The following is a 25,872-nucleotide window of genomic DNA, read 5'->3' as shown; positions in this document are numbered from 1 at the left end:
TTGTGCTTCAAGACCTGACTCAGTCTCAAAGTAATTTTAAGAGAAAAGAATTCAAAATCAAAATAAAGGGTGGATTGTACCAATGTCAACTTCCTAGTTTTAACATCATACCATAGTTATGTAAGATGTTACCATGGGAAGAAGCTAGGTAAAGGGTACACGGGACCTTTGCCCTATTTTTTGCAACTTCCTATGAATCTGTAATTATCCAGAAATAAAAAGCTTTTAAAAGTCGATTTAAATATACTTCCCCAAGAGGTTCTAAGTAACCTCAAATAAAACCCAGTTTGTTTCAGAAGTGCAGTGTCATCAGCCACAAATGACTCCGTGCAAGCATCCACAGGCAGCAGGGCTCATTTCAAAACCATGATCAAGCAGCTATTAAGATTTACAGTTGCGATTAGAAAAGCCTACGTCATGTTGACAGGTGCCTAATTTGGTCACACTGATCATAAATCTTCAGTTATCTGGGATCACATCTTTAAAGTCAACCTATAGGCAATACATTCTTAAAACTGCTTCCCGTGTGGTGCTTATACAGGAATCATGTACAGACTTAATTACTCTATCTAACTGTAATACAACAATGTGTTTGTGTCTTCTTCCTCCACAACTATGACCTACAACAAGAATTGCATCCTGTTCATCTCATTCTATCACCAAAACCTAACTCACAATAGTTCTCAGTAAACAGTCATAGAATAAATAAGAAATAAACCAGTAATTAAGTTATTTTCTTGGACTTCTCAGAGTGACTTTCTTTTCTGACACAAAGGCATCCAAAGAAATCTTAGAGTCTCTAACTTTGGAATCAGGATTAAATATTACACATACATGTGTGTGCGTGTGTGCGTGTGTGTGTGGCAAAGTCTCTGAAACACAGGGGTTTAATCTCTAAAGGTCTTTATAACTACTTGGTTTTGATTTGTTAGTTTCTTAAGACATCATAACTCAGTTTGATTTAGAATAAAACAGAGAGGTCAGGCTTTTTCAGACAAAAAAATCAACATGAATTGTTCAACACATCCCCCCAGCTTCTGCCCAGTTTTATCAAGTGCCAAGAAGAATTGACTTCTTTCAGAAAACACTGATAAAGCATCACCTTTGGATTCTTCAGTATTAACTGATCAAAAACGATCATGCTATGGCGATTTCTCCAAATTCTGTATCTCTTAGTTTATTAAAACACATGTTTTTCAAATAAATATTCTGAACAACCCAAATCAATCAAAGCAGTGAGATCACAAAGTGTTGCGTCTTTCTGCAAAGAAGGCACATCATTAGCTTGTACAGAAAATCCAACAGCCATACTGAAGTCAATTAGGCTGCCTTAAAGACTCGATGGAGGCTACTCACGATCCCAGAGACACCAAGGACTCCACAGGGTCACTCATCTGAACAGGTCAGAAGCCGGCTTGATCCTTAAGACCTCTGCAAAACCATCACCAAACCAGCACGTGACATGTGCTATGTCTACTGTAAAGTAGAAAAGACGATCCTGGCAGACTTTCCGTCGATATACAGAACGAGGGTCGGCTGACAGCACAGCCTCGATGGCACACCTTGCTTCCTCCGCTGACTGAAAATATTTAAATGAAGCCTGACCAATACCTGCAATAAGAAGAACACAACTTGGGGATTCCCCTGGCGGTCCAGTGGCGACGACTCCACGCTTTCGCTGCTGAGGGCGAGGGTTCAATCCCTGGTCGGTGAACTAAGATCCCACAAGCCGTGAGGGACGCACCCCACTCCCCACAAAAAAAAAAAAAACTGACCTTCCTCTTCCCATGAACTGTACACAGTGATTAAACAACTTTCATAAACAAAACTTTAAAAATAAAGTGATTGATTTAAAAATCAAATGTTCTGTTTAAACATAAAGCCTTAGGAAAGAATGAGTAGCACAACCATCCAGGGGCAGGTGAAATCTGACATCTCCTTGGCAACTAACTGGCTACTTCTTACAGGAATCACCGCACCCACTTTTTAATGGGCCTCTCCTTCACTCTGGACAGCTGCTTGGAATCTGCTTGTGGGCTGGAAAAACCAGGTAACAATGTTGGTTAACAACCATGTATTAGAGTAAACAGGCTCCAAGTTAAAAGCCCTGTGGCTTCTCTCTTCTGCAGTGAAGTGCATGCCTCTAGTGCTGGGACTTTATGGGGACAATTTCTATGCTAAGACACTCTTTCCTTCTTACTCCTGGGCTCTGTGACAGAGGTCGAGCTATCCATCACCCAATAGGTAAAACAAGATGAGACATTTCTCTACTCAGATAGTGAAACAGATGAAAAAACTCAATCTACATAGGTACAGAGCAAGCACAGTTTAGCTTCCGAATGCTGTTTGAGAACTCCAAGAGCTACTGCCACACGCAAACAAGAGGCCCAATTCCTGGGCAGCAGCCGTTCTCGGTGAACACTTGACTGAGTGCCCGGCACTCACTGTGCTGAACAGTTGTTGATTGAAAGCCATCAGATGATGACGTTGCCCAAGTATGATTTTATACTTCTACATTTCTTTACAAGTCATAATCACAAATACTCTATATAAAACTGCCCTCAGAAATAGCAAGTTTGCCTAAATCTCCTAGTAAAAGCTCATCTCTCATTCAGAAACAAGAAATGGAAAGTACCTGGTTCACCTGAGCTGAGGTGCTCAAGGTCCATCTCCGCGTGAGGAGTAAAACGGACTCCCAAGGTGGCCACGGGAGCCTCTCTCACCCAGGCGGGGACCGCACTGCGGTGGGCTGCACCAGCCGCCCTGGAAGGACAGGGAAGAGCCTCGGGCGGCACCTCCGTGCTGTGTCCTTGTGGGACCACTGCTGCTTCCCCTCTTCTCAGCCTGCTGTCTGCTTGTTCCTCTGAAATGCTCTTCTCCAGGCAACATGGGGCACTTTGCTCTTCTGCTACCCTAGGACTCGGACCACTTTCTGATTCTTCACCCAAATCTGCTGCTCTCTCCCTGGGCTCAGGTGAGCTTTGCTGGATTTTTGCTGAGTTGTCGTGTTTTGCGTTGTTTTCTCCTGAAGTTCTATCTTCAGGACATTTAGGTTTCTCCTTAGTGCAACTGTAGAGCTGTGGTTCCTCGTACCCTGAGAGCTGTTGCTGGTCACAGCTATCAGTCTTGCCATCACACTGGGAAACGGTTTTTGGTTTACATTGGTTATTCTGTAAATTAAAGTCCCCTAAAGGCTCAATCAAATTTTGTGGCGAGTCATAATCAGCTATGTAGGGCTTTATGTCTAGTACAGGTGTGCCATGAATCATGTCAATTCCAGAAAGGTATATGGCTCCACCTATAATGTGAAAAACACCCTCTTAGAAATATTAACAATGAAGAACAGTGCAAACAACTGGAGAATCAACACCGTCTGCTTAAACCCCACCAAGCTTACTCACAATTCTCTTACGCACCAGGCCCTCTTATACCTGGTGCCAAGATACAGTTTTCTTTCTACCTAGAAACCCATTCTCTTCTTTATCTGTCAAACTCCTACTTGCTCTTCAAGGCTCTCACGTAACACCTCCTTTACAGAGCCTTTCTGGCTCTTCCAGACATAAGCATTCTTTCCTCTGGGTTCCGCAGAGGTACCTGTGCCCAAACCTCTCCTGGAGCCCTTGTCACACGGTCTAGCAACGACCTGCTTAGAGTCTCTCCCCCTAGACAGTGAGTAGGTCCTCGAGCACTAGGTGGGGCCATCTCACCTTTGCATCACTGAGGGCTTCTAACTCTGTTCCAGACACATCAGAGTCCTCAATATATCTCTGTGGGACTGATGATGGTTTCCAATGCGTCAAACAGAGTCTAAGGTGGCCCCATGATGTCACCTCCTGGTGTATAATCCCCTCTTCTTGAGCATGACTTGATATCACTTCAGTGACTACGTTATGTTATCTAAGACTCCTGTGTTTGCTGGCAGATTCACTTGAGAGACTTTCCCTGTGGGCCTGAAGAAGCAAGCAGCCTTGCTGGGAAAGCCCGTGTGGCAAGGCACTGCGAGAGGTCTCTAGGCGCTGGGGGCAGCCACCAGCCGACAACCAGCAAGAGGCCAGGACCCTCAGAACCACAACTGCAAGGAAGCGAATTCTGCCTATGACCAGAGTGGGCTTGGAAATGGATTCTTGTACAGTCAAACCTCCAGAAAAGAATTCACTGCACTTCACTGCAGCTTGGTGAGACTCTTAAGCGAGGACCCAGCTAAGCTGTGCCCATACTCTTGACCTATAGAAACATTATAATGTTTTAAACACATAATAACTGTGTGCTGTTTAAACTGATGGTGCATGGTAATTTGTTACACAGCAATAGAAATCGAATACTCCACTGAATCAACAGGGCACTTCCCTGTGCTGCAGTGGTTAAGAACCCGCCTGCCGATGCAGGGGACACGGGTTTGATCCCTGGTCCGGGAAGATCCCACATGCTGCTGAGCAACTAAGCCTGTGCGCCACAACTACTGAGCCTACGCTCTAGAACCCACGAGCCACAAATACTGAGCCTGTGCGCCACAACTACTGAAGCCCACGTGCCCTAGAGCCCATACGCCACAACTACTGAAGCCCACACGCTCTAGAGCCCACGTGCCGCAACTGCTGATCCCACGTGCTGCAACTACTGAAGCCTGTGTGCCTAGAGCCCATGCTCCACAACACGAGAGGCAATGAGAAACCCCGCTCATCGCAACTACAGAAAGCCCGCGCACAGCAACAAAGACCCAACGCAGCCAAAAAAAAAAAAAAAAAAAATTAAACAGAACATAAGTCACCATTACCAAATATTAAGGAAAGGTCCCCCTGTTGTCCCACTTATACAGCTGCTGTTCAGTTCCTTCTACTGGGGCAAAGTCTACTAACTTGATCCTTGGAAAACTGGCCCAGTGAGAATCAAAAACTGCATGTGATCACATTTGATCCTATCTCCATTTGAGAAAAACATGACTAACAAAGGACTCTGATTTCTAAAACATGCTTATTGTGAATGAACCTGGAACTTTGGAAAGAAGATTTTGGACTTTCTAAGTGATAGATTATGCCTAATAATGTCTGCAAAAGAAAGAAAAGCACTGGGGTACAGGTGAGAGTTCGTGGGATTTGAAGTCAGACAACCCCCTGGCTGGATGCTATTGGGTAAATTATCAAACATCAAAGAGCCTCAGTGCCCTTATCCATAACATGGAGACTGCTACCTTATCAAGCCCACAAGCCACTGTGAGATACCATACGTGAACACCCTTTATAAACTGCAAAGCACCACACAAACACTAGTCATCCTCATAACGCTTATTTATAAGAGTGTCTACAGTGTTACTGTGTTTGCCTTTCACCTTTCTGATTTGATCTTCCCCATTAGAATGCTAAGATCCTCTGTAGGGCTGGGATTTTTATCTAATCTGCTTGCCACTATATCCCCAGCACCTAGAACAATGGTTGGCACATATTCAGCGCTCAGAAAATACGTGTGGGTTGCACAAACGATCATAAAACGTTCCAGTACTGCTACCCAAGTTGTGTGTTACCCAGCACACCCAAATGTGCTGATCAGGTCCAAGGGATTCAAGAATGGGAGGCTTTCAAAAATGAACGGCTCAGTAATGTGTTTATATATGAACATGTAGTTAAATCTAATCTGGTATTCTACACAGGTTCTCCCACAATCTGACAGATGTTCAACCTATGGTGTATTCATCCCAGACCCTCTGCCTCACATCACAGGGGACAGCGGCACTGCAGCCACGATGCACGTTCATTTCCTCAGGGCTGCAAGGAAGAAATGATCCGCCACCCTGTGGTCAGATGTGCTGACCATATGTGCATGTGCAACCAGTTACTGTGCGTTAAATTTTGAGAGTGTCCAATTATTTTTAGATCATTTTATATTTACTGCATTCCAAGTCAAGAAAAATTTGGTTACTAATTTAATGATTATAAAATCTTAAGAGTTACTTTTAAATAATTTAATAACTTCTGATAAATATAATGACATAAACTAACTCTGAGCATCCTATGAGAGCTTATTCCAAAGTGCTTCAACGCTGACATTCTTTTAATTGTTTCATTTTCTTCAATGTCTGGTGGTTCACAGGGGCTAACACCACTGGTACTTGTCTCAATTAACAGCCAGTGCTGAATACTATGTTGATTTTATAAGACTTCTTTTGGTTAAGGAAAAAATGGTAAAAGTACAAATTACCTTCTACCTTTTCCAGTTTGGCTAGGGTCAGTCCTATCGCATTGGGACGATGTGGGCTCCTCGTAGAGAAAACGCCAGTCTTCATACCATTCAGCCTAGGAGGCTGCACTTTTGCCTTACAGCTCAAATGACCATTTTTGTGAAAAACAAACAAAATCCTATTGAAAATAAACCAAACCACTGAGTAAGAAAAGAACATAGTTAATCTATCATAATGATTTGAGGGAGAAAAAAAACTTTAATCCCCACAAATTAAAACAGAAAGAATGTTTCTAATGGTACTAAAATGTAATCAGTGGGGGAAAAAAGAATAATATCATTGCCATTTTTTGAAAGAAGACAGTCTTATCTCTATATCCACTGCCCGTAACACAATGACAGGCACATGCTAGGACCTTAACAGGCTTTCGTCAAGTACCTGAATAAACAATACTTCATGGGTCTAGAGCAGGGTCCACAAACTTTTTCCGTAAAGGACCAGGCAGTAAATATTTTAGGGTTTGCAGGTCAACCAGTCTCTGCTATAAATAATTCAACCCTGCTGTTGTAACACAAAAGCAGCCACGACCAACACATAAATGAATGCACGTGGTTATGTTCCCATAAACTTACTTACAAAAACAGAAGATGGGATGGGTTTGGTCCACAGGCCATAGCTTGCTAACCCGTGGTCTAGAGGACAGAATAATGACCCATGGACAGAATCGAGAAGGTCTACAGATTTCAGCTCAACAGAAGTCATTCAACAAAACTGGAACCAACTGTAAATGGAATGTGCCCCGCAGTGGATCCCAAGCTTCCCCGAGGGTGTCCAAGTTATGCAGACAATCACATGCATGAATATAGTACAAAAATCCCATGCAGTAGACAAGCGTGGTCTGGATGGCAGTCTCCAGGGTTGCCTCCAACTGGAGTACTTTACTCAAGGGCAAGTTATGGTCCAAAGTACCATTTCTAACTATAAAACAACTTACCAAACATGAGAAAACTGTTCTAAGCCCATCAAGGAATGTTCAGGATTATTAAAGATGCTTTTTCTAATCCTCAAACAAGCCCGTGAATGGCTACAAATGGATGGCTGTCTTGGAGTACCATTCTTGGCCGAGAAACAGGATTCCAAGTAACCAATTGGCTCAGTTAAAAGATTCCCTACAGAAGAAAATTAGATAAGAAATCATTAATGAAAAGGTCAAGCAAAGATGTAGGAAGACATGTTTTCTTTAATGCATCGATTTCATAGTTTTAAAATCTATTAGGGGGCTTCCCTGGTGGCGCAGTGGTTGAGAATCTGCCTGCCAATGCAGGGGACACGGGTTCGAGCCCTGGTCTGGGAAGATCCCACATGCCACGGAGCGACTAAGCCCGTGAGCCACAATTGCTGAGCCTGCGCGTCTGGAGCCTGGGCTCCGCAACAAGAGAGGCCACGATAGTGAGAGGCCCGCGCACCGCGATGAAGAGTGGTCCCCACTTGCCGCAACTAGAGAAAGCCCTCACACAGAAACGAAGACCCAACACAGCCATAAATAAATAAATAAATAAATAAATAAAATTTTAAAATCTATTAGATGTTATGCAACTATAAAATAAGATTCTTATAGCACTCAAAAAAATATATAAATATCCTTATCATTACATATATCATTGTTATCAATACATCCCTTTAGATAATAAACTGGAAAGAGTATTGGTCTAAGAAAGAAAGAATGAAAGGAAAAATTCATTTTTAGAAGAACTACTATGACTATAATTCAAATTCTATGCTACCATTACTATGTTATGTGACCTTGGTTAGGGCTAAGAGGGTATTTCAAACAGAGGGAATAAGCTGCACAAAGTTAAATGAGAAATTTTATAGCATAAGCAGGGAACAAGCCATTTTGATTGGCTGGAGTGTGAAAATACAAGGCAAAGAATAATGAACGATAAGGAGACAGAGACTGTATATAGGTAAAAATGCTTTCAATTGAAAACAACAGAACACATGAAACAAACTAGTTTAATTAAGCAATAAAGGGAGTGTATGGGATCACAGTACTAAAATATCTAGAGGCAGTCTAGATTTCAGGTTAGGCTTGCTCCAGCAGCTCTCTGCCCCACTAGAATGTAAACTCCATGTGGGCAGGAGTTTTTCTGTCTTACTGACTGCTATGTTCTCATTGTCTAGTACTTGCCTACAAGAGGATAGGTACTTTAAAAATTCATGCTACATGGAGAAAAGGATTATGTAAGTCTAAACTGATTAAAATGGAAAGTGAAAAAGTGAAAGAAGAATGTGTAAAACATAATCCTATTTATGAAAATTTTATGTATTTACCTAACTAAACATGTACATATGTATGTCTAGAAAGCTATCTAGAAGGATATTCACCAAAATTTTAACATTGGTTAAAACTGGTGGAGACTTTAAATTGTGTTCTTTTCTGTTTAGGCTGGTTGTAATCCCTCTGATATTGGTATCATTGCACCATACAGACAACAGTAAAAAGTCATCAATGATTTATTGGCACATTCTTCTACTGGGATGGTCGAAGTTAATACAGTAGACAAATACCAAGGAAGAGACGAAAGTATCATTCTAGTATCTTTTGTTAGAAGTAATAAAGATGGAACTGTGAGTTAAAAAAAAAAAAACTGGTGGAGGGATTGTTGGATTATTTTTATATTTAACTCTGTAATTTCTATAATATTTGAAAATTTTACAATAATCACAAATCATTTTTAAAATGTTTTAAACCAGTAACTCAAAAGAAGAAAAAACTGGCAGGCAACATCAATATAGGTTTAAAGTAGAAGGTATCTGCAACTAGCATTTTGAATTTATAGATGACTTTTTTTTCACATTTCATGAAAGCTGTATTAGCTTCTTTTAAGAGATGATATAAAGACATTCTAGAACCTCATTTTATTTCCAGTTTCCATTAAATCTATCCTGTCGGCACAGGTGGGCAGTGAGACTATAGGCCTGTCCTTCATAGCACCTTTCATGACTTTTCCCTTATAAAAACTAAATTACGTGATACATATAAAATATTACATGCAACATATATATAATAAAGCATAATGTTAAAATGAAATCCTGTGTACCACCACCCGGCCCAAAAACTAGTGCTTTACCAACAACTTGCATCTTTTTATGTTGCCGCTCTCCCTACCTTTCCCCTGAGATAAACAAGAGCTTGAATGTGGTCTTTATCATTCATTTCTTTTCTTAAATATGATTTTATCACATGCATATGCATGCTTAAACAACGTTTCATTTATTTTGTCTTTGAGTTCTATAAAAACTGGTATCTTCTCAGACTTGCTTTCTCTCTCTCAATATTATGATTCTAAGATCCATCGACACTGCGTATGTTTTTGATGACTTTAAGTTTTTTTCCAACTACGTTCACAGGCACTCTTTTTTTTAAACCTTCACCTATGCTCTGTGGAATTGATATAGTAAACATTTTAAAGATGAAGGAACTAAAGTCAAACAATTCTCTGGTGTTCATAAAAATATCATGAAGAAAAATGGCCAAAAAGGGCTCCTACCCTAGTCAGTTATGTTCTGTTTTATTTAACAAACACTTTCCAAGTGTCTACAATTGCCAGACATTGTGCTAAGTTTGGGGAAAAAAATACAAAACAAGAACTCATATCACAGTGGAGTTAACAGTTGATTGATAGAAACTCACAATATGCTTCAATATCATGGGAAATGTCATATCTGCAGTAATGATCAAAGACTTTTGCCTTTGACTATCTGATTGGGGGTCTACAAGTTTATAACTAACTTGAGCTATCACTTCATTGAATCAGTCTATACCTGTTTTTCACAGGTTATACATATGCTATGATAAATATAAGTTGTAACCAATTAGATTTATTCCAACCCTGTTTGTTCACCTCTATAAGAACATAAGCAAGATAATACTGGGTAAGCAATGAACTGAACGAGCTACATTGGAAGGAGTCCCTCAGCTATGTCACTCTCAAATGTTTGAGACCACTCTCAACATATCAAATATCCATCTAATAAACGTCGGAACTTAACCATATTCTAATACGTCTGGACCTTATTTATTCTCTGTGCCCCGGTTCTTGGGATATTAAATTTCCAAATATAAATTCTGCTTGAATGCTCTCCTTGAAGTGGAGGCCTGAGAACGTCCACCCAAGGGAATTCTGATCTTCTTCCTCTTGCCTCATATCTCAAAAAACAAACAAAAAGAAAACATTAAGCACCTACCATTTGGTAAGCACTGTGCTGAGTGCCTGGGAACAGGCATAAACAAGAACCAGTTCTCACCATCAAGGTGTGCAGTACATTGACAGAGTGGACAAGTAAATCAACAATTAAATCAAACTGCCTTACATACATGCAGAATAGGGAGAGCACAGGTATGCCAGAGTAGTACTGGCATGAGAACCACACAGAAAGAGGGAGAAGTTTCCCTGGGGCCTATGGCTGGTATGAAAAGAGAAAAAGGACAAAAACAACACAGGGCCGTAACACTAGCTGTGTGCCCTTGGGCAAAACTGCTTACCTCTCTAAACCCAGCTTTCTCAGCTATAAAACAAGGATAATCATCCTATCTTGGAAAGATGACCAAAATATGTAAAGTACCTAGTACAACAGAAGGTGCTCAGCAAGGAGAGATTTTTAAAGCCCTTACACAGGATTTTCCCTCAATTTAACAATATTACAACTGTACTAACCATATAATTTTAAAAACCCAACAACTTATTAAGGCAGAGGCTTTCTGTACACAAGTCTTATCAACAAGTCTTGTGCAGACAGAAATGTCCAGGTCCTTTTCCCCTCTTGCCCAGACTATTAAATTACCCTTGTTATAATCTGTCTTCCCTCTGCCAGTCCCTCCCCTCCTCAAAACACAATACACCAGTCCTCTGGATTCTGAGTTCCTTATGTCTCGCTCCTCTCTAAACTTTTTGTTTCCCACTATTAACAGATGTCATATTTCTTTTTTTAAATTTTTATTATTTATTTACTTAAATTTATTTATTTATTTATTTTTGGCTGGGTTGGGTCTTCGTTGCTGCGTACGGGCTTTTCTCTAGTTGCGGCGAGCGGGGGCTACTCTTCCTTGTGGTGTGCGTGCTTCTCATTGCGGTGGCTTCTCTTGTTGGGGAGCACAGGCTCTAGGTGTGTGGGCTTCAGTAGTTGTGGCTCGTGGGCTCTAGGTGTGTGGGCTTCAGTAGCTGTGGCGCACGGGCTTACTTGCTCCACGGCATGTGGGATCTTCCCGAACCAGGGCTCGAACTCATGTCCCCTGCATTGGCAGGCGATTCTTAACCACTGCGTCACCAGGGAAGCCCAGAAGTCATATTTCTTAGCCTGCTATTCAAGGTTCTCTACAAACTGAATCCAATCAACAGTTCCGATACCTCCCTATTCCATCCAACACTTTTAAAAAAATATTTGTTTATTTATTTATTATTTGGCTGTGCCGGGTCTTACTTGTGGCATGTGGGATCTTTGTTGCCACATGCGGGATCTTTGTTGCCACGTGCGGGATCTTAGTCACGGCATGCATGTGGGATCTAGTTCCCTGACCAGGGATCGAACCCTGGCCCCCTGCACTGGGACCACAGAGTCTTAACCAATGGACCACCAGGGAAGTCCCCCATCCAACATTTCTGACTTACAGCTCCCGGACCCCATGCTCTGTAGACCTCTGAGCCCTGCTCTTTCCTGCCTGTCAAAATATCAGACCTGGGGCTTCCCTGGTGGCTCAGTGATTAAGAATCCGCCTGCCAATGCAGGGGCACGGGCTCCAGCCCTGGTCCGGGAAGATCCCACATGCCTCAGAGCAACTAAGCCCATGTGCCACAACTACTGAGCCTGCGTGCCACAACTACTGAAGCCCGCGTGCCTAGAGCCTGTGCTCTGCAACAAGAGAAGCCATCGCAATGAGAAGTCCACGCACCGCAACAAAGAGTAGCCCACTCGCCACAACTAGAGAAAGCCCACATGCAACAACGAAGCCCCAAAGTAGCCAAAAAAATAATTAATTTTTTTAAAAAAACCTATCAGACCTGTAATCTGGCAGTATGCAACAATTTTTTTTTTTTAACAGGCACAACCGTTGACCACATAACAATACTTTTTTTTTTTTTTTTTTTTTTTTCTTTTTTAGGGACAGGGAAGGGGATAACAATACTTTTTTAAAAATTTTTTTTATTTATGGCTGTGTTGGGTCTTCGTTTCTGTGCGAGGGCTTTCTCCAGTTGTGGCAAGCGGGGGCCACTCTTCATCGCGGTGCGTGGGCCTCTCGCTGTCGCGGCCTCTCCCATTGCAGAGCACAGGTTCCAGACGCGCAAGCTCAGTAGTTGTGGCTCACGGGCCTAGTCGCTCCGCGTCATGTGGGACCTTCCCAGACCAGGGCTCGAACCCATGTCCCCTGCATTGGCAGGCAGATTCTTAACCACTGCGCCACCAGGGAAGACCAACAATACTTTTTAGAAATTCAAGTTAAACATTTAGAACATACACAAAGATTTTAGTTTCAAAACTTTCATTTAGAACAATGAAAACCGGCAATAACCTAAATGCCCAACAATAGGGAACTGGTTAAATAAGAGCACATCCATAAAACAAAATAGTGTGCAACTTCTCAAAATTAACATTATTAATTGCCATGGAAAGATTTTCATGAACCTTAAGTTTTGTTTTGTTTTTAATAAATGTAGAGCTGGGATTCAAACCAAAGTTTTGGGTTTTTTTAAAATTTATTTATTTACTTCTGGCTGCGCTGGGTCTTCGCTGCTGCGAGCGGGGGCTACTCTTCATTGCAGTGCACAGGCTTCTCATTGCAGTGGCTTCTCTTGCTGCGGAGCACGGGCTCTAGGCGCGAGGGCTTCAGTAGTTGTGGCTCGCAGGCTCTAGAGCGCAGGCTCAGTAGTTGTGGTGGGCTTAGTTGCTCTGCAACGTGGGCTTAGTTGCTCTGCAACACGTAGCAATCTTCCAGGACCAGGGCTCGAACCCATGTCCCCTGCACTGGCAGGCGGATTCTTAACCACTGCACCACCAAGGAAGTCCTTAAGTTTTTTTTTGAAGTTATAAGACAATGGTGTCGCATATCACCTCATGTTTCTAGTGTGTAGGCACTGAAACTATTATGGAAAGTAGACACCAAGATATTAACAGTGGTTTTCTCTGGGTAATGGCCGACTACTTTAATCTTTTTTTTCCATTTGCTTCATTGGATTTCTAAAGTTAATATATTCTGCCCTAAAAATAGGGGTGAAAATAAAGAGAAACAAACTCATGCCATCTTTCAATGCCCAGTTTAAAACTATTTCCTACACTTCCTACAGCACAGGTTGCTTCTCTCTTGTGGCATTAATTCCGAATCGGCGTAACACCTGCTGTATATATCCTATCTCTCCTTTATGGGTGAGAACTCCCCAAGACAAAGGCCACTACACTACACGTGGCTGTTCTGCCAAGACCAGGCCACCTTAACTACCAAGAACAGAACAGGAGAGATGACGTCATCCCGCTCGCTTAAGACACATCACGTGGTCTCCTAAGCACATGACCCGTGCCTTCCAATAATCAGGAAAAGCGACCCACGTCCATTCTAGGTCTAGCATTTGCCGTCCCTCCCTGCAGTGAAGTCGGTTCCCTGCACTTAGGGCTCTTCGGAGTGCGGAACCTTCAGCCTCTTAGAAGTTACCTGTCTCCAGAGCCGGCTTCATGCACCCGCACGAGGTCGCTGTGGGTCGAGGGCCGGACTCCTCCAAGTCGCGCATGGCTAGTGGTCTCACAGGTGCCCACCCAACGCGTTCAAGCCTTCCGCTTCCGGTCTCCATGCACGGCGCCTGCGCAGTGCGGGAGAAGTGCGGCGCGCGGCGGGCGGCGCCGGAGGCCGCCGCTAGGTGGCGGTTAGGGCCTGGATCCCTCGTTCCGCTGCTGAACGTGTGTCTGCTGTGTCGCGCGGACCCCTTGCAGTTGCCCGCCCTTTCAGGGCAGTCAGAAGCTCCAAGTTACCACCCTTTCCAAGGGGGGCACGTCGATGAAGATTTATGCGTAAAGATGTCTCTCTCGCAATAATAAGCAACCTACATATCCAGTGCATGACGCTAATTTTTAAATAAAAAGAATATGTATATACAATTATCACATAGCAAGATGATTGGATGTTATTAAATGTTAATTCTTCTTGAATGGTGGGAATACACAGATGGTCATTTATACTTCTCTGTATGCTCCCGTTTTTCCACAAGAAAAACGATGTTTTGTCAGAAAGGAACCCCCAGTAAACCTTATTTCAAATCTAATGGATGGTTAGCCCCACACCAAATTAACGGGTAAGAAGTGCTTGTGCTCCATACCTCACGAGGAATGAAGCGAGAATGAAACTGAGTCAACATGCCATACACATTGAGGGGATTGTAGTCGTTGTTTCTGGGCAGCTCTAAAAAGTTGAGGGCCAACAAGAGTCAGTTTTCATCCCATGCAATGACCAGTTATCCCTGCACCGCTAGCCTAGCCTTTTACCCACTTACTTGTAACGTCATCTCTCTCCTGTGTATTTATCAAGTTTCTCCGAATATATAATTCTACTTCTGAGCATTTTATCCTGTTGCTTCATGGGGGGAGGGGGAACATACTGCCTGCAAAATAAATTATTCAAAACCATAAAACTCCACAGATTGAAAAGCTTCAACAACCATGAAAAGCTGTTCCTAAACCTGTTCATTTGTCATGAACTAATAGACCACTAGCAGAAAGTAACCATCAGAAGGAGCCAAAGATTTAAAGAGAAGATTATGGGTTTTTGTTTTATGTTTTGACATTTTGCGAAATTCAGCAAACATTTTAATTTATACATGAGAAAAGGAAGTGTTCAAAAGGGTATGCATTTCAAGTTATTGCAGGTTATTTGTGAGAGAATTTCTGCAGGTAAAACATGTTTAAATTTAACCAACAGCGTGTCAGTGTATTTAAAATCATGACAAAAATAGAGAAGATTGTAGGTTTTAAAACAAAAACTTTAAAAATTGATAAAATTCATATACCTACGTGTTCTCTGATAGTTTTTTTCCACGTGAAAATTTGGGAAAGAATACCATTATTCTTTTTCGAGGAGGGAACAATTCTGGGCCGCTGATGAAACAAGAACAAGTTTGAGAACCACTGAGCTCTATACACGTTGTAAAACTGAGGCCGTAATAGCTGCAAATTGCCACTAGATGGGGGTGTTGCTAAAAGTGATAGTCTTGCTTAATTTGTAGACAGACTCCTGTAGAAAATGAGGTATTTTCCCTCCTGGCTTTAGATATCATATATAATGATAATCACACCAAAAATATATTACCAAGTGTGACAAGTTCTGAAATGCAAAGCAGAATTGGAGACACTGATGAAGTAGATTGCTACTTCATTTAAAGGAAAAATTTCTCTTTATGGAAAACAGGAACTTAAATATGTAGCCCTTTCATTATATGATTTGAAGTTTCTATTATCCTGTCTAGAGGATATATGATTATATAAATAACCATTATATACGATTATTTGTAGTTTATGAGACAACCCTTTCTCTGGAGCTAGGACCTAGGAATCTGCCTTAAAAAAACCCAAATGATTCAAAGCAGGTGGTCATCTGTCTACATTTTGAGAAACACTTCTCATTGTAATGATTCTTAATCTTTCATTTGAGTGAAGGATCCCTTTGAATATCAATTAAAGCTTTGGATCTTCTCACACATCATATTAGATTTAATATCATAAGATTCATGGATTTTAAAGAACAACCATTCTACCCACGAGTGGAGGGTAGCACAAAGTAGGGCTAGATGGATTCTTGCAAAACTTTAATTCTATGACATCAAGGCTCTAAGCCAAGAAGAAAACTGGAACATTTTTAGATACACACTGGTGTTTGAATGAGAATAGTGAGAAAGCAGAGTTTGTATGTCTATATAGGAAGTGGGATAAGAAGGCAAGCAGAAAGGGTCCTAAAAGGTAGAAAGAGAAGACCCCTCTTCCTCTAATGTACTATATTTCTTCATATCATCTACTTCCTTATCTCCTTCACCTTTGTGCCCCTGTACATTGTACATATGCAAATCTCGTAAGATTCATCTTAATGAAACACTTGTAGAACTTGACGTTTCAGTTTACTCTTTTTTCTCTAACCTTGACCCACCCTGGCAGGTAAAATTGAGACAAGATTTCCAAAGATTGAAAACCATCACAAAGAACACTGAGGAAGTTAGATGAGACTTTGGGTGAGTACCCATCCTCTCTGCAGTTATTCCCTCATCTGTAAAATAGGAATGATAATCACTGCCCAGCCTATTTCAAAGATTCTTGTGCAGATCAAATTTTAAAAAGTGTATTTGAAAGTACAAGTTCTGAAGTGCCATCCAGATGTAAGGGACTATCATATGGTGTGCTGTCCTCAATATTTACTGTTACTTGAGTAATACAATGGGATATGAGTAATCATTGTTCAATTAACATAGGCTGAGGGCGAAAATTTTATTGTGGGAGAGGGTGTGGCAAATAGGAGGGAAATAGCATTGTAACCTCCCACCATACCAGTGGTCCTCAACCCTAGCTGCACATTAGAATCATCTGGAGAGCCATTAAAATACTCTAAATCAGGGGTCCCCAACCCCCAGGCCATGGACCGGTACTGGTCCTCAGCCTGTTGGGAACCAGGCCGCACAGCAGGAGGTGAGCAGTGGGCAGGCGAGCAAGCAAAGCTTCATCTGCAGCTCCCCATCGCTCCCCATTGCTCCCATTACCTCCTGAACCATCCCCCACCATCCATGGAAAAATTGTCTTCCATGAAACCCATCCCTGGTGCCAAAAAGGTTGGGGACCACTGCTCTAAATGCAATGTTGTAGCCTAGATTGGATCCAGAAGCAGAAAAAAGACATTAGCAGAAAAACTAATGAAATCCAAATAATATCTGTAGTTTAGTTAATGGTAATGTACCAATCTTAGTTTCTTAAGTTTTGATAAATGGACCATGGTTATATGAGATATTAACATTAGGGTAAACTGGGTGAGAGCTATATAGGAACTTCTGTACTATCTTTACAACTTTTATATAATTCTAAAATTATTCCTCAAAAATTATTTAGAGCAAAAAACAATGTAAAAAATAAATATGTCTGGATGTCACCCTAGATAGGTGAATCAGAATCCCTGGGGAGGTGCCTGGGCAACTGTGATTTTGAAATCTTCCCCAGTGGTTCTAATATGTGGTGAGGGTTGAGAACCACTGTTCTACACCATGAATGCTTGAGAGACTGGGATCCTGTCTTGTTCTTCACTCTAGCCTAGTACCTAGCACAGTGCCTATATGGAGAGCTTGCATAGTTGTGCCCTTGCTGAACCATTTGCAGAAATCTCCTTTATTTTGAGTCCTCTGTAATAACAGAAGGAAAACTGAAAACAAACCTCTTCCCCTCAAAAATATTGGGTTGGCCAAAAAGTTCGTTCGGGTTTTTCCGTAACATCTTACGGGGGAAGATTTTCAGACGTCTTCCTGCCCAGAATAGTTTCTACTCCTGCCCCCAGTCTCTCGTCATTTTCAGTTAATCCTGACCATTATCACCTGATAAATATTCTTGAAATACTAAAACTGCCATCTCTTTGTTCAAAAGTCTTACTTAGTTCCCCATTACCTAAGTAAATAATATACTTCTTAGTTAGGCAAGCAAAATTCCATACACTCCAATAATACAATAATTTTCAGCCTGCTAGCCTGCTATTCCACATGGACCCTGCATTAACTGTAGATTGCATGCAGTTCTCTTGAACATGTCTTTAATTCACCCTTCTCTGTGTCACATACAATAATGCTGCTATCCTCACCTATATTACAAATCCTCTCCATCTTTCAAGGCTCCACTCATGTGTAATTTTTTCAGGTCACTCCAGCAAAAAAGTGAGCATTCCCTCTGTTGTATCTTCTAATTCAAATGGCACTAGCATTACTACGTTCTTTTGTAATTATTTGTTTTCTGTTTTATTCCCCCACGAGACTAGATTAAACTCCTAGTAGGCACGGACTATGTCTTATAGGTCTTCTAACCCTCACAGTGCTTACCATGATGCTGTTCACACAAACACGTGATAATGATTTAATGTACATTTTGCACAATTACAATGTATAAAAAGTAAAAGTAGAAAATCAAAATTCAAATACACAACTACATTCATCACTCCAAAATATCTTTGAAGGCGTCCCAGAATAAGAATTGTTAAAATTGTTAAATTGTTAAAAGCCATCTGAAGCCTGAATAAGATTTTGATGCTATTGTTACATTAGTAATTGAACAAAGTTTATAAGAAAACTATATACTTCCTCAAATTTTAATTGTTCAGACTTAAAAATGGGAAAAGGGAGGGCTCAGTAATTTTCCCCTGAAAACAAACATTTATTTGACTAATTCTTAAGGGCAGGAAAATTATTAAGTCTGTTCCCACCACTATCCTCTCCCTAATATACCTACACTTACACATGCGTGCACACGCATGGGCGTGCACACAGACACACACACACTAGCAGGATGTTGTCTATGTGGTAGAGCCTGAAAAATCACTTCAGTTCTCTCTTTCAGATATGGCCTATATATGGGGGAAAAACCACTTTTAAAATATTAATGAATATTGTAGAGATTTCTACCATATGTTGAGAAAAATCACACATATAATGTACTAAGATGTGAATTTTTTTGGACAACTATGATAGTTGAACATGGTTAAAACAAAAGAACTACAAATTTCATCTTCTGGGTGAATCTCTTGAGGAACATTTGGAATTGCTGGTATCTCTGGTTCTTCTGCTTTGGGTTTTTCCTTCATTTCTGTAAAATAAAATAAAATACGAAAATACATTTAATAAATGGTATTGGGATGATTGGCTATCCACTTGGAGAAAAAAAACTCTACCTCACACTTTGCACAAAAAAAAATCTCAGATGAATTAAAGATTTAAACATTAAGATACAGTAAATGTTGTAGAAACAATAGAATATTCCTTTAATCTTGAGATTATAAAGGCCTTTCTAAGCAGACCACAGACCAGAAGCCATAAGGGAAAAGACTGACAGGTTTGAATCATTAAGAATTAAAATCGTGACAGGTTTGAATAACTAAAAACTAACATTAAAATTTTGTCATATAGAATGCCAAACTACTACAAAAAAAGTCAAACCACAAACAACTAGAAAAATATTTGCAACTTATATGTAGGTAAAGATTTAATAACTATTATTTAAAGAGATTTTTAAAATCAATCAAAAAGGTAGATATCCCAAATATAAAATGGAACAAGGATTCAAACAGGCAATTCTCAAAAGAAAAATACTGAATTCATAATAATCATAAAAATATGCCTAGCAGCATTAGTCATAAAAAAGTGGGAATTAAAACAATTAGTTTGGTTTTTTTTAACCTAGCATAATAGGCATAGATTTTTAAAACAATCATATGCAGTGTTGTCAAGGGCATGGGCAACAGGCACTTACATAAATTCTTGGTTTCTGTGTATTGCTACAACATTTTTGGAGGCTAGTCTGACAGAATGTATCCAGACTTTAAATGCTGGTACCCTTTGGCCCAGCAATTCAACTTCTAGGGATTTGTCCAAAGGAAGTAATCAGACCAACTTAAGCTTCCAGTGCCTTAGTTTCCTTATCTATAAAATGAGGATAATATTATTCATCCACTAGGGTTTTTAACACTGAATAAAGTGATTCACATGAAATGTTTAATACAGTGTCTGGCAGATAGAAAGTGCCAAATAAATGTTAGTTAAATAAATGTTACTTCCAATGATGTTCATTGAACATTGCTGTAATAGTAAAACCTGGCAGTAATCTAAGTGTTCATCATTATAGGGATTGGTTGAATAAATTATTGTACGTATAATACTGTACAATTGTTACAAAAGATGTCATTAAGATGGCCACAATATATATTGTATGTGAAAAAAAAGCAGGTTATAAAATGGAATGTATTGGATTGATACCATCTCATTTGTTAAAACAAAACAAAAACTTAACCTTGGGGATCAGAGATAGGAGATGGTATTATAGGGGACTTTTACTCTACAGTCACTTATATATTGCTTTAATTTATTATAATAAACATTTATAATTTATTACTATGACAATTTCACAATTAGCAAAAAGGTAGATATTGCCACTTGTTTGGTAAGACAAAGCCCAGAACAAAATAAGCATTAATTAATTGCCCATCTTAACCTTGCTGGGTTTAAAATGAAACTCTTAGAATTGGGCACTGTGTTGATTAGAGCTGCTTCTCCATCAGGGGACTCCTGTCAGTACAAGTAGTGCTTCATGTGTCTGCTTTTACTGTAATTTTTTAAAAGGTATTTCCTCAAAACCTGTATTACTTGGAATACAGTAACCCCAGGTTTTTGTTGCACTCCTATTTTAGGAGAAAGAGAAAATAAGCTACCAAAGGGATTTCTTTAGAACACAGTTCCCTGGGGATAGCTATTGTCTGCTAGACAGCCCATTTCTTATAGTGTGTACAGTAGTGCACAAAGAGAATCAAGGCTCTCAGTTATGTCCCTGAAACAAGTCAAACTGAAGAAAGGTCACATTATTTCTTAAATGCTATGCAGAGGAGAAAGCTTTTCAGGAGCAAATATTTAAATAGAAAGGGTTTGGGGTAAGCCTGGTAAGTCCTACAAGAACGAGCTCCCTATTACCAGGATCATATTTTATGTCTTTGTATCTCCCTCGGTAGCTTGTACCATGAGTTTACTTACCTTTAGTTTGCCAGGAAATTTTAATTTTCTAGAAAAACCTTTATTCACCAAGTTTTCTTGTTAATCTAAATGTAATTGTCCTTTAAAATATTTTGCACATAATTCACTCTATATGGGGTTCATTTTTCTTCACTGGCTAAAGCTTCCCAAAATGGATAGTATGTACAAGTACCCACTATACACACTTATAGTTTCAATGATTTTCTTTTAATTATATGGTAATATACCAAACAGATATTGGTTGAATGAAAAACATTTTTCACTTGAAACTAGCCAAAGACATTGATGATACCCATTGAGATAACTGGGATAACCCAGGATTGTCAAAGAAAGCAATAAATCACCGCTCCAAGGGAGATAAACCTATCTGGTGCTCTGATTATGAACAGGGAACACAAATAAGTGGCATGTCACTAGCTTGACCCCAATAAAAAAACCCTACCTCAAGGAAAAATATAAACATCCTTAGCATCTTCCTGGTGTGCTTTAGGATCCTGGTCTTGGGGCCCACCTCTTTCTTGGTACAGTTCTGGAAAGCATTCTTCAGGCACATCCTTATCTTTATATGTCTTAGTAGAGAGGTCTTCAGGCCCAGGTGTTTCTTGGTATATTTCAGGTGCATAGTCTTCAGGCCCAGCTGTTTCTTGGTATATTTCAGGTGAATATTCTTCAGACCCAGGTGTTTCTTGGTATATTTCAGGTGAATATTTTTCAGGAGCAGGTGTTTCTTGGATTGTTTTATGAGAGGGGGCTTTAGACACAGCAATTTCTTTATATGTTTTATGAGAAAAGTGTTCAGTTTCAACTGTTTCTTGGTATGTTTTTATAGAAAGCTCTTTAGGCACAGCTATTTCTTGTGTTTTAGGAACAAAGTTTTCAGTCTCAGCTATTCCATGACCTAGTTCAGAATTGTGTTCCTCAGGTTCAGCTCTTTTTTGGTATGTTTCAAGAGTGTAGCCTTTAGGCACATCTGGTTTGGGGTATGCTTCAAGAGGGCATCCTTCCAGGTCAGCTATATCTTCAGATGTTTTAGAAGAAAGGGCTTTGGCTGCAGCAGTTTCTTGGCACATTTTAAGACAGAGGTCTTCAGGTTGAGCCATATCATGGCACATTTTGGAAGGATGGTCTTGAAATACAGCTATTTCTTGGCACATTTTAGGAGAGAGATCTTCAGATTCAGCCATATCTTGGCGTATTTTAGAAGGGTGGTTTTGTACTGCTGTTTCTTGGTATTCAGAAGAATTTTCCTGATGGATAATGCTTTCTTGACCTATTTCAGAAAAATGTTTCTTGGGCACAACTCTTTGCGTGGAGGCTACCGGAAGGAGAGCTTCGGTCACACTCCTGGGTGGTTCAGTTTCTTTCTCTGTAGGTGCTGGTGCTTTCTCCATCATTTCCTTTTCTAATTGTGACAGAGGCTCCACCTTCGTTTCTGTATTTTGTTGTCTCTTTCTGCCTCTTTCACTTCTTTTTCCTGTTCTCTGCCGCTTGTGTTTTTTCTCTCTATAGAGAAATCAGAATTAGTGTCAGCAACAGGGCTGCAGAATTCAAATATACATTTGGTAATAACAGTCCCAGGACTCCCACTGCCTTGTTGCACGACCTTGAACAAGTCACTTAATCTCTCTCTGGGCCTCAGTCTCCTTGTTTGTAAAATGAAGAAGCAGTTCTAGATGCTCTCAATTGTCAGGAGAGGAAATGATCCTCAGGACTTTTTGTCTTTGATGCCTTGCTCAACAGGAACCTTCTTGGTGAGTGTAGCGTTTGTGTGTGTGTGTGTGTATGTGTACGCGTTTGAGAGCATATACTTAAAGTTTGGTTATGGAAAATGTATCGTTGATGTTATAAATTAATAGACTGGCATTCTTGTTTATATACTAGTCTCTTTGGGTTTAGTCTATGTGAATTCATTTCTCTATACCCTGGGTAAACTGATATGATTGTGTTCCTAGATCTGCAATGCAGGCCTGCTCCTCATCTGCGCAGCCTGCAGGTGAATGATGTATATGGCTTGCTTATCTAATACAGTGTCTTGTGTAAAGCAGGCTAAGTGGCCAAAGCTGGGTCCAAAGCTCCAAAGCTGCAAAAACACTTCCTTGAGGTAAAGCAGCTTGGTGGAAAGGCATGAGTGGTCATATTATACCTACTCTGAACCAATAGCTAAAGATCTAGAAGATGAAAGGATATGCATGGGTATTGCAACCAATGACAAATTGTTAGGTACTGCAAATATAACCAAATACAGATGGCTAATATAGACAGACTTGGGGGAAGAAAAAGATACTATAAATAAGCATTTCATCATTTTTCTAAACCTATTGAAATTCTGTTTTATGCTACCTGCCCCGTGGAGCCTTCTCCAACAGACCACAGGGCTGAAATGCTCTCCCTGCTTACCACTCCTATAGGATTTATTATGAGGATTATGCTTAAGGTAAAGAACATAGGCTGCCTCATCCTGTAGTTATTTCTGGAGAAACCCTATTTCTTTTAGTAAACAAGACAGTCTTTGGAGATAAGACCAGTGTTTTTTACACCTATGCAGTGCTCGCAGTTCCTTGTACACTTAAAAAATGTATACCCTATTCTACTTTTGTGTGTTTGAAATTTTCCATAATTAAATTTTTTTAAAGGTTGTCTCATCAAAACCAGTTTGAAGTCAATATAAAAAAGGTACATATTGTAATAGTACAGTTTAAAATAAATATTAAAAATAATATAGAAGGTAAAAATGATATGGTACCTCAGCATTTGGAAGTTTAATTCCAAGTAAGCAAGGTAACAAGATAAATTATAAAGTCCTTATTGTCAGATTTTAAAAAGATGATGTATGTGAATTCTTCAGGCAACATTATTATCCTAGAAATTAAATCCTAAATAATTTGTTATGTAGATCTCTATATGAGGGAAATCTGAGTAATGTTCCATGTTCTTCCTGGTAGTTTCCCAAAAGATACAAATATATCTGTGTGGTCTAAAATTTAATCTGTACTCTGTCACTTATCAGCTATGTGATCATGGGCAAGTCACTTAAACTCTCTATGCCTTGGTTTCTTCACAGGTAAAATGGAGTAAATAGTATCTGCCCAACCTCATGTGGTTGTTCTAAGAATTGCATGTAATAACTTATATGAATGAATCATCCAGATAGAAACTAGTACTCTTATATTAATATCGGAAATATATATATATATATATATATATATATATATATATATATATATATATATATATATATATATGGTGCTTCCTATATGCCAGGCACTGTTTAAGTAATTTACTTATTCTGTTATCTCATATAGTCTTCACATCAACTTATGAGGTAGATACTATTATTATCTCCATTTTGCAGATGAGAAAACTGAAGCACAGAGAGGTTGAATAACTTGTCCAAGGTGAAATGGCTAAGAAGTGAGGGAGCCACTCTTCAAATCTAGTCATCTAGCCATCTGGCTTTAGCAGCCGGGCTCTTAACTATTACACTCTACCGCTTCTCTCTGGAACTACGGTTTCACTGTGTAGAATGTTGTAGTAAGGACAGCCCTCAGTAGTATAGATATGTGTCACAACAGCAAGGCCGGCCAGCTGCCAAGAGGCTCACCAAGGTTCCACCTACTCCAGTGACTTCTTCAGCCTTGCCCCCCACCCCAAACCAATGAGCACAGAAGCCCAATTCTATGAGTATACTGAAACCAGCTCCATTTCTAGGGTCAGAGCTCATCAACCAGCTCAAAGAGATTGATACGTAAACCTCAAGACCAATTTTTAAATGAACAGTGAGAAATGCAAAGTCACAATGCTTGGGCTAACAAACGAATACACTCTCTCTGTAGCAAGTACTTGGGAAGGCAAGTAATGATCAGAAGATTGCTTGGTGAGTAAGGAATTAGGGGAACTAATTGGGTGTTCTTCAACAGAGTCACCTGCCAGAGGACTTGAGTACAGAAGTTTCTGCTATAACATATATGCATTCCTGAAAAACCTCACTTTCTGCAAAATCATGCACTAAAAGTGACAGTGCTTATGGGGAAAAAATAAAGTTGGGGCAAATGACTCAAATCCTATGCAACTTTTTAACACTAGCATAAACAGTAATTGGGACAGGGGAGAGATAACTTGGATAGTCCAGACAGGCAGCTTACTATGGCTGGAGGCTGCCTCGGGGATGGTAAAAATGCACAAAAGCAACAGTGTAAATGCAGGCTTTCAGTGCTGAGATCATGCAAATAAGAATGCTCTGAGCCAGCAGGGCTGCGGCTAAGTTGAGCACAGGAGGAAGTGCAACCTGCTATATGTGGAGATCTTTGCAAAGCTACCAATGTCCTTCTCTGGGGAAGAAGCCCCGGATGCAGGCTGAAAAGGATCCTGTCTATACAGCAGCCAAGCTGAAGGCTTTTTCCTTTCCTGTGAAGGTTTTAACTCTATTCCCACTATTCTGGCTTCTTTTGAGTAGGAAATATTATGAACTAACACAACTTCCACATTATACTGACATCATTCTCCTATTTACCAATCATATGTGAGCTAACTGGTGTTGTAGAAACATGTGTTGCTGCAGAACAGACGATACTCAGTCCACAGTGGGAATAGGTACTTAAAACATCTGTACTGTAAGTTTTTTTAAAAAATGATGCCTAGAAAAATGTATACCTATGTTTTTTGGGGTTTTTTTTCACAAAGCAGAGCCCGGCCCTGTGAAAAATGTATACCTATGTTATTTTTGCCATTGAAGGAAACATTTTTACAGTAAAAGAAGAAATACACACCTAAATCTTAATCAAAAAAATTTTAAAGAAGAAGAGTGCTTAGATCAGTGGTTCTCAACTGGGAGCATTTTACCTCCTCGCCCCTGACCCCAGGAGACATTTAACAAGGTCTGGAGACATTTTTGGTTGTCACGATGGGGAG

At 40.1% G+C, this 25,872-nt stretch overlaps 2 protein-coding genes across 4 annotated transcripts in view; both read right to left on the bottom strand.

Moving 5' to 3' along the window:
- Nucleotides 1–1,161: 1,161 nt before the first annotated feature.
- Nucleotides 1,162–18,883, bottom strand: TRMO (tRNA methyltransferase O). The gene is given in 6 exon segments (XM_082468703.1): nt 1,162–1,402; nt 1,405–1,611; nt 2,636–3,298; nt 6,193–6,350; nt 7,167–7,341; nt 13,878–18,883. Coding segments are annotated over 6 exon segments (1,389 nt in total). The 5' UTR covers nt 14,014–18,883; the 3' UTR covers nt 1,162–1,352.
- A 9-nt stretch (nt 18,884–18,892) lies between these two features.
- The window catches only part of HEMGN (hemogen), a 42,736-nt gene continuing 35,756 nt past the window's right edge, over nt 18,893–25,872 (bottom strand). For all 3 annotated transcript variants that reach the window (XM_082468695.1, XM_082468696.1, XM_082468697.1), the window contains 2 exons: nt 21,407–22,467; nt 18,893–19,030 (listed from right to left, as the gene is read on the bottom strand). In XM_082468695.1, the coding sequence (XP_082324821.1) occupies nt 21,408–22,467 (1,060 nt within the window). In that variant the 3' untranslated portion in view covers nt 18,893–19,030; nt 21,407. The remainder of the gene's footprint in view (nt 19,031–21,406; nt 22,468–25,872) is intronic.

Source organism: Balaenoptera physalus (genome assembly GCF_965194825.1).
Source record: "Balaenoptera physalus genome assembly, chromosome: 7".
Classification (NCBI taxonomy): domain Eukaryota; kingdom Metazoa; phylum Chordata; class Mammalia; order Artiodactyla; family Balaenopteridae; genus Balaenoptera; species Balaenoptera physalus.
This window is presented reverse-complemented; position numbering and strand designations above follow the sequence as displayed.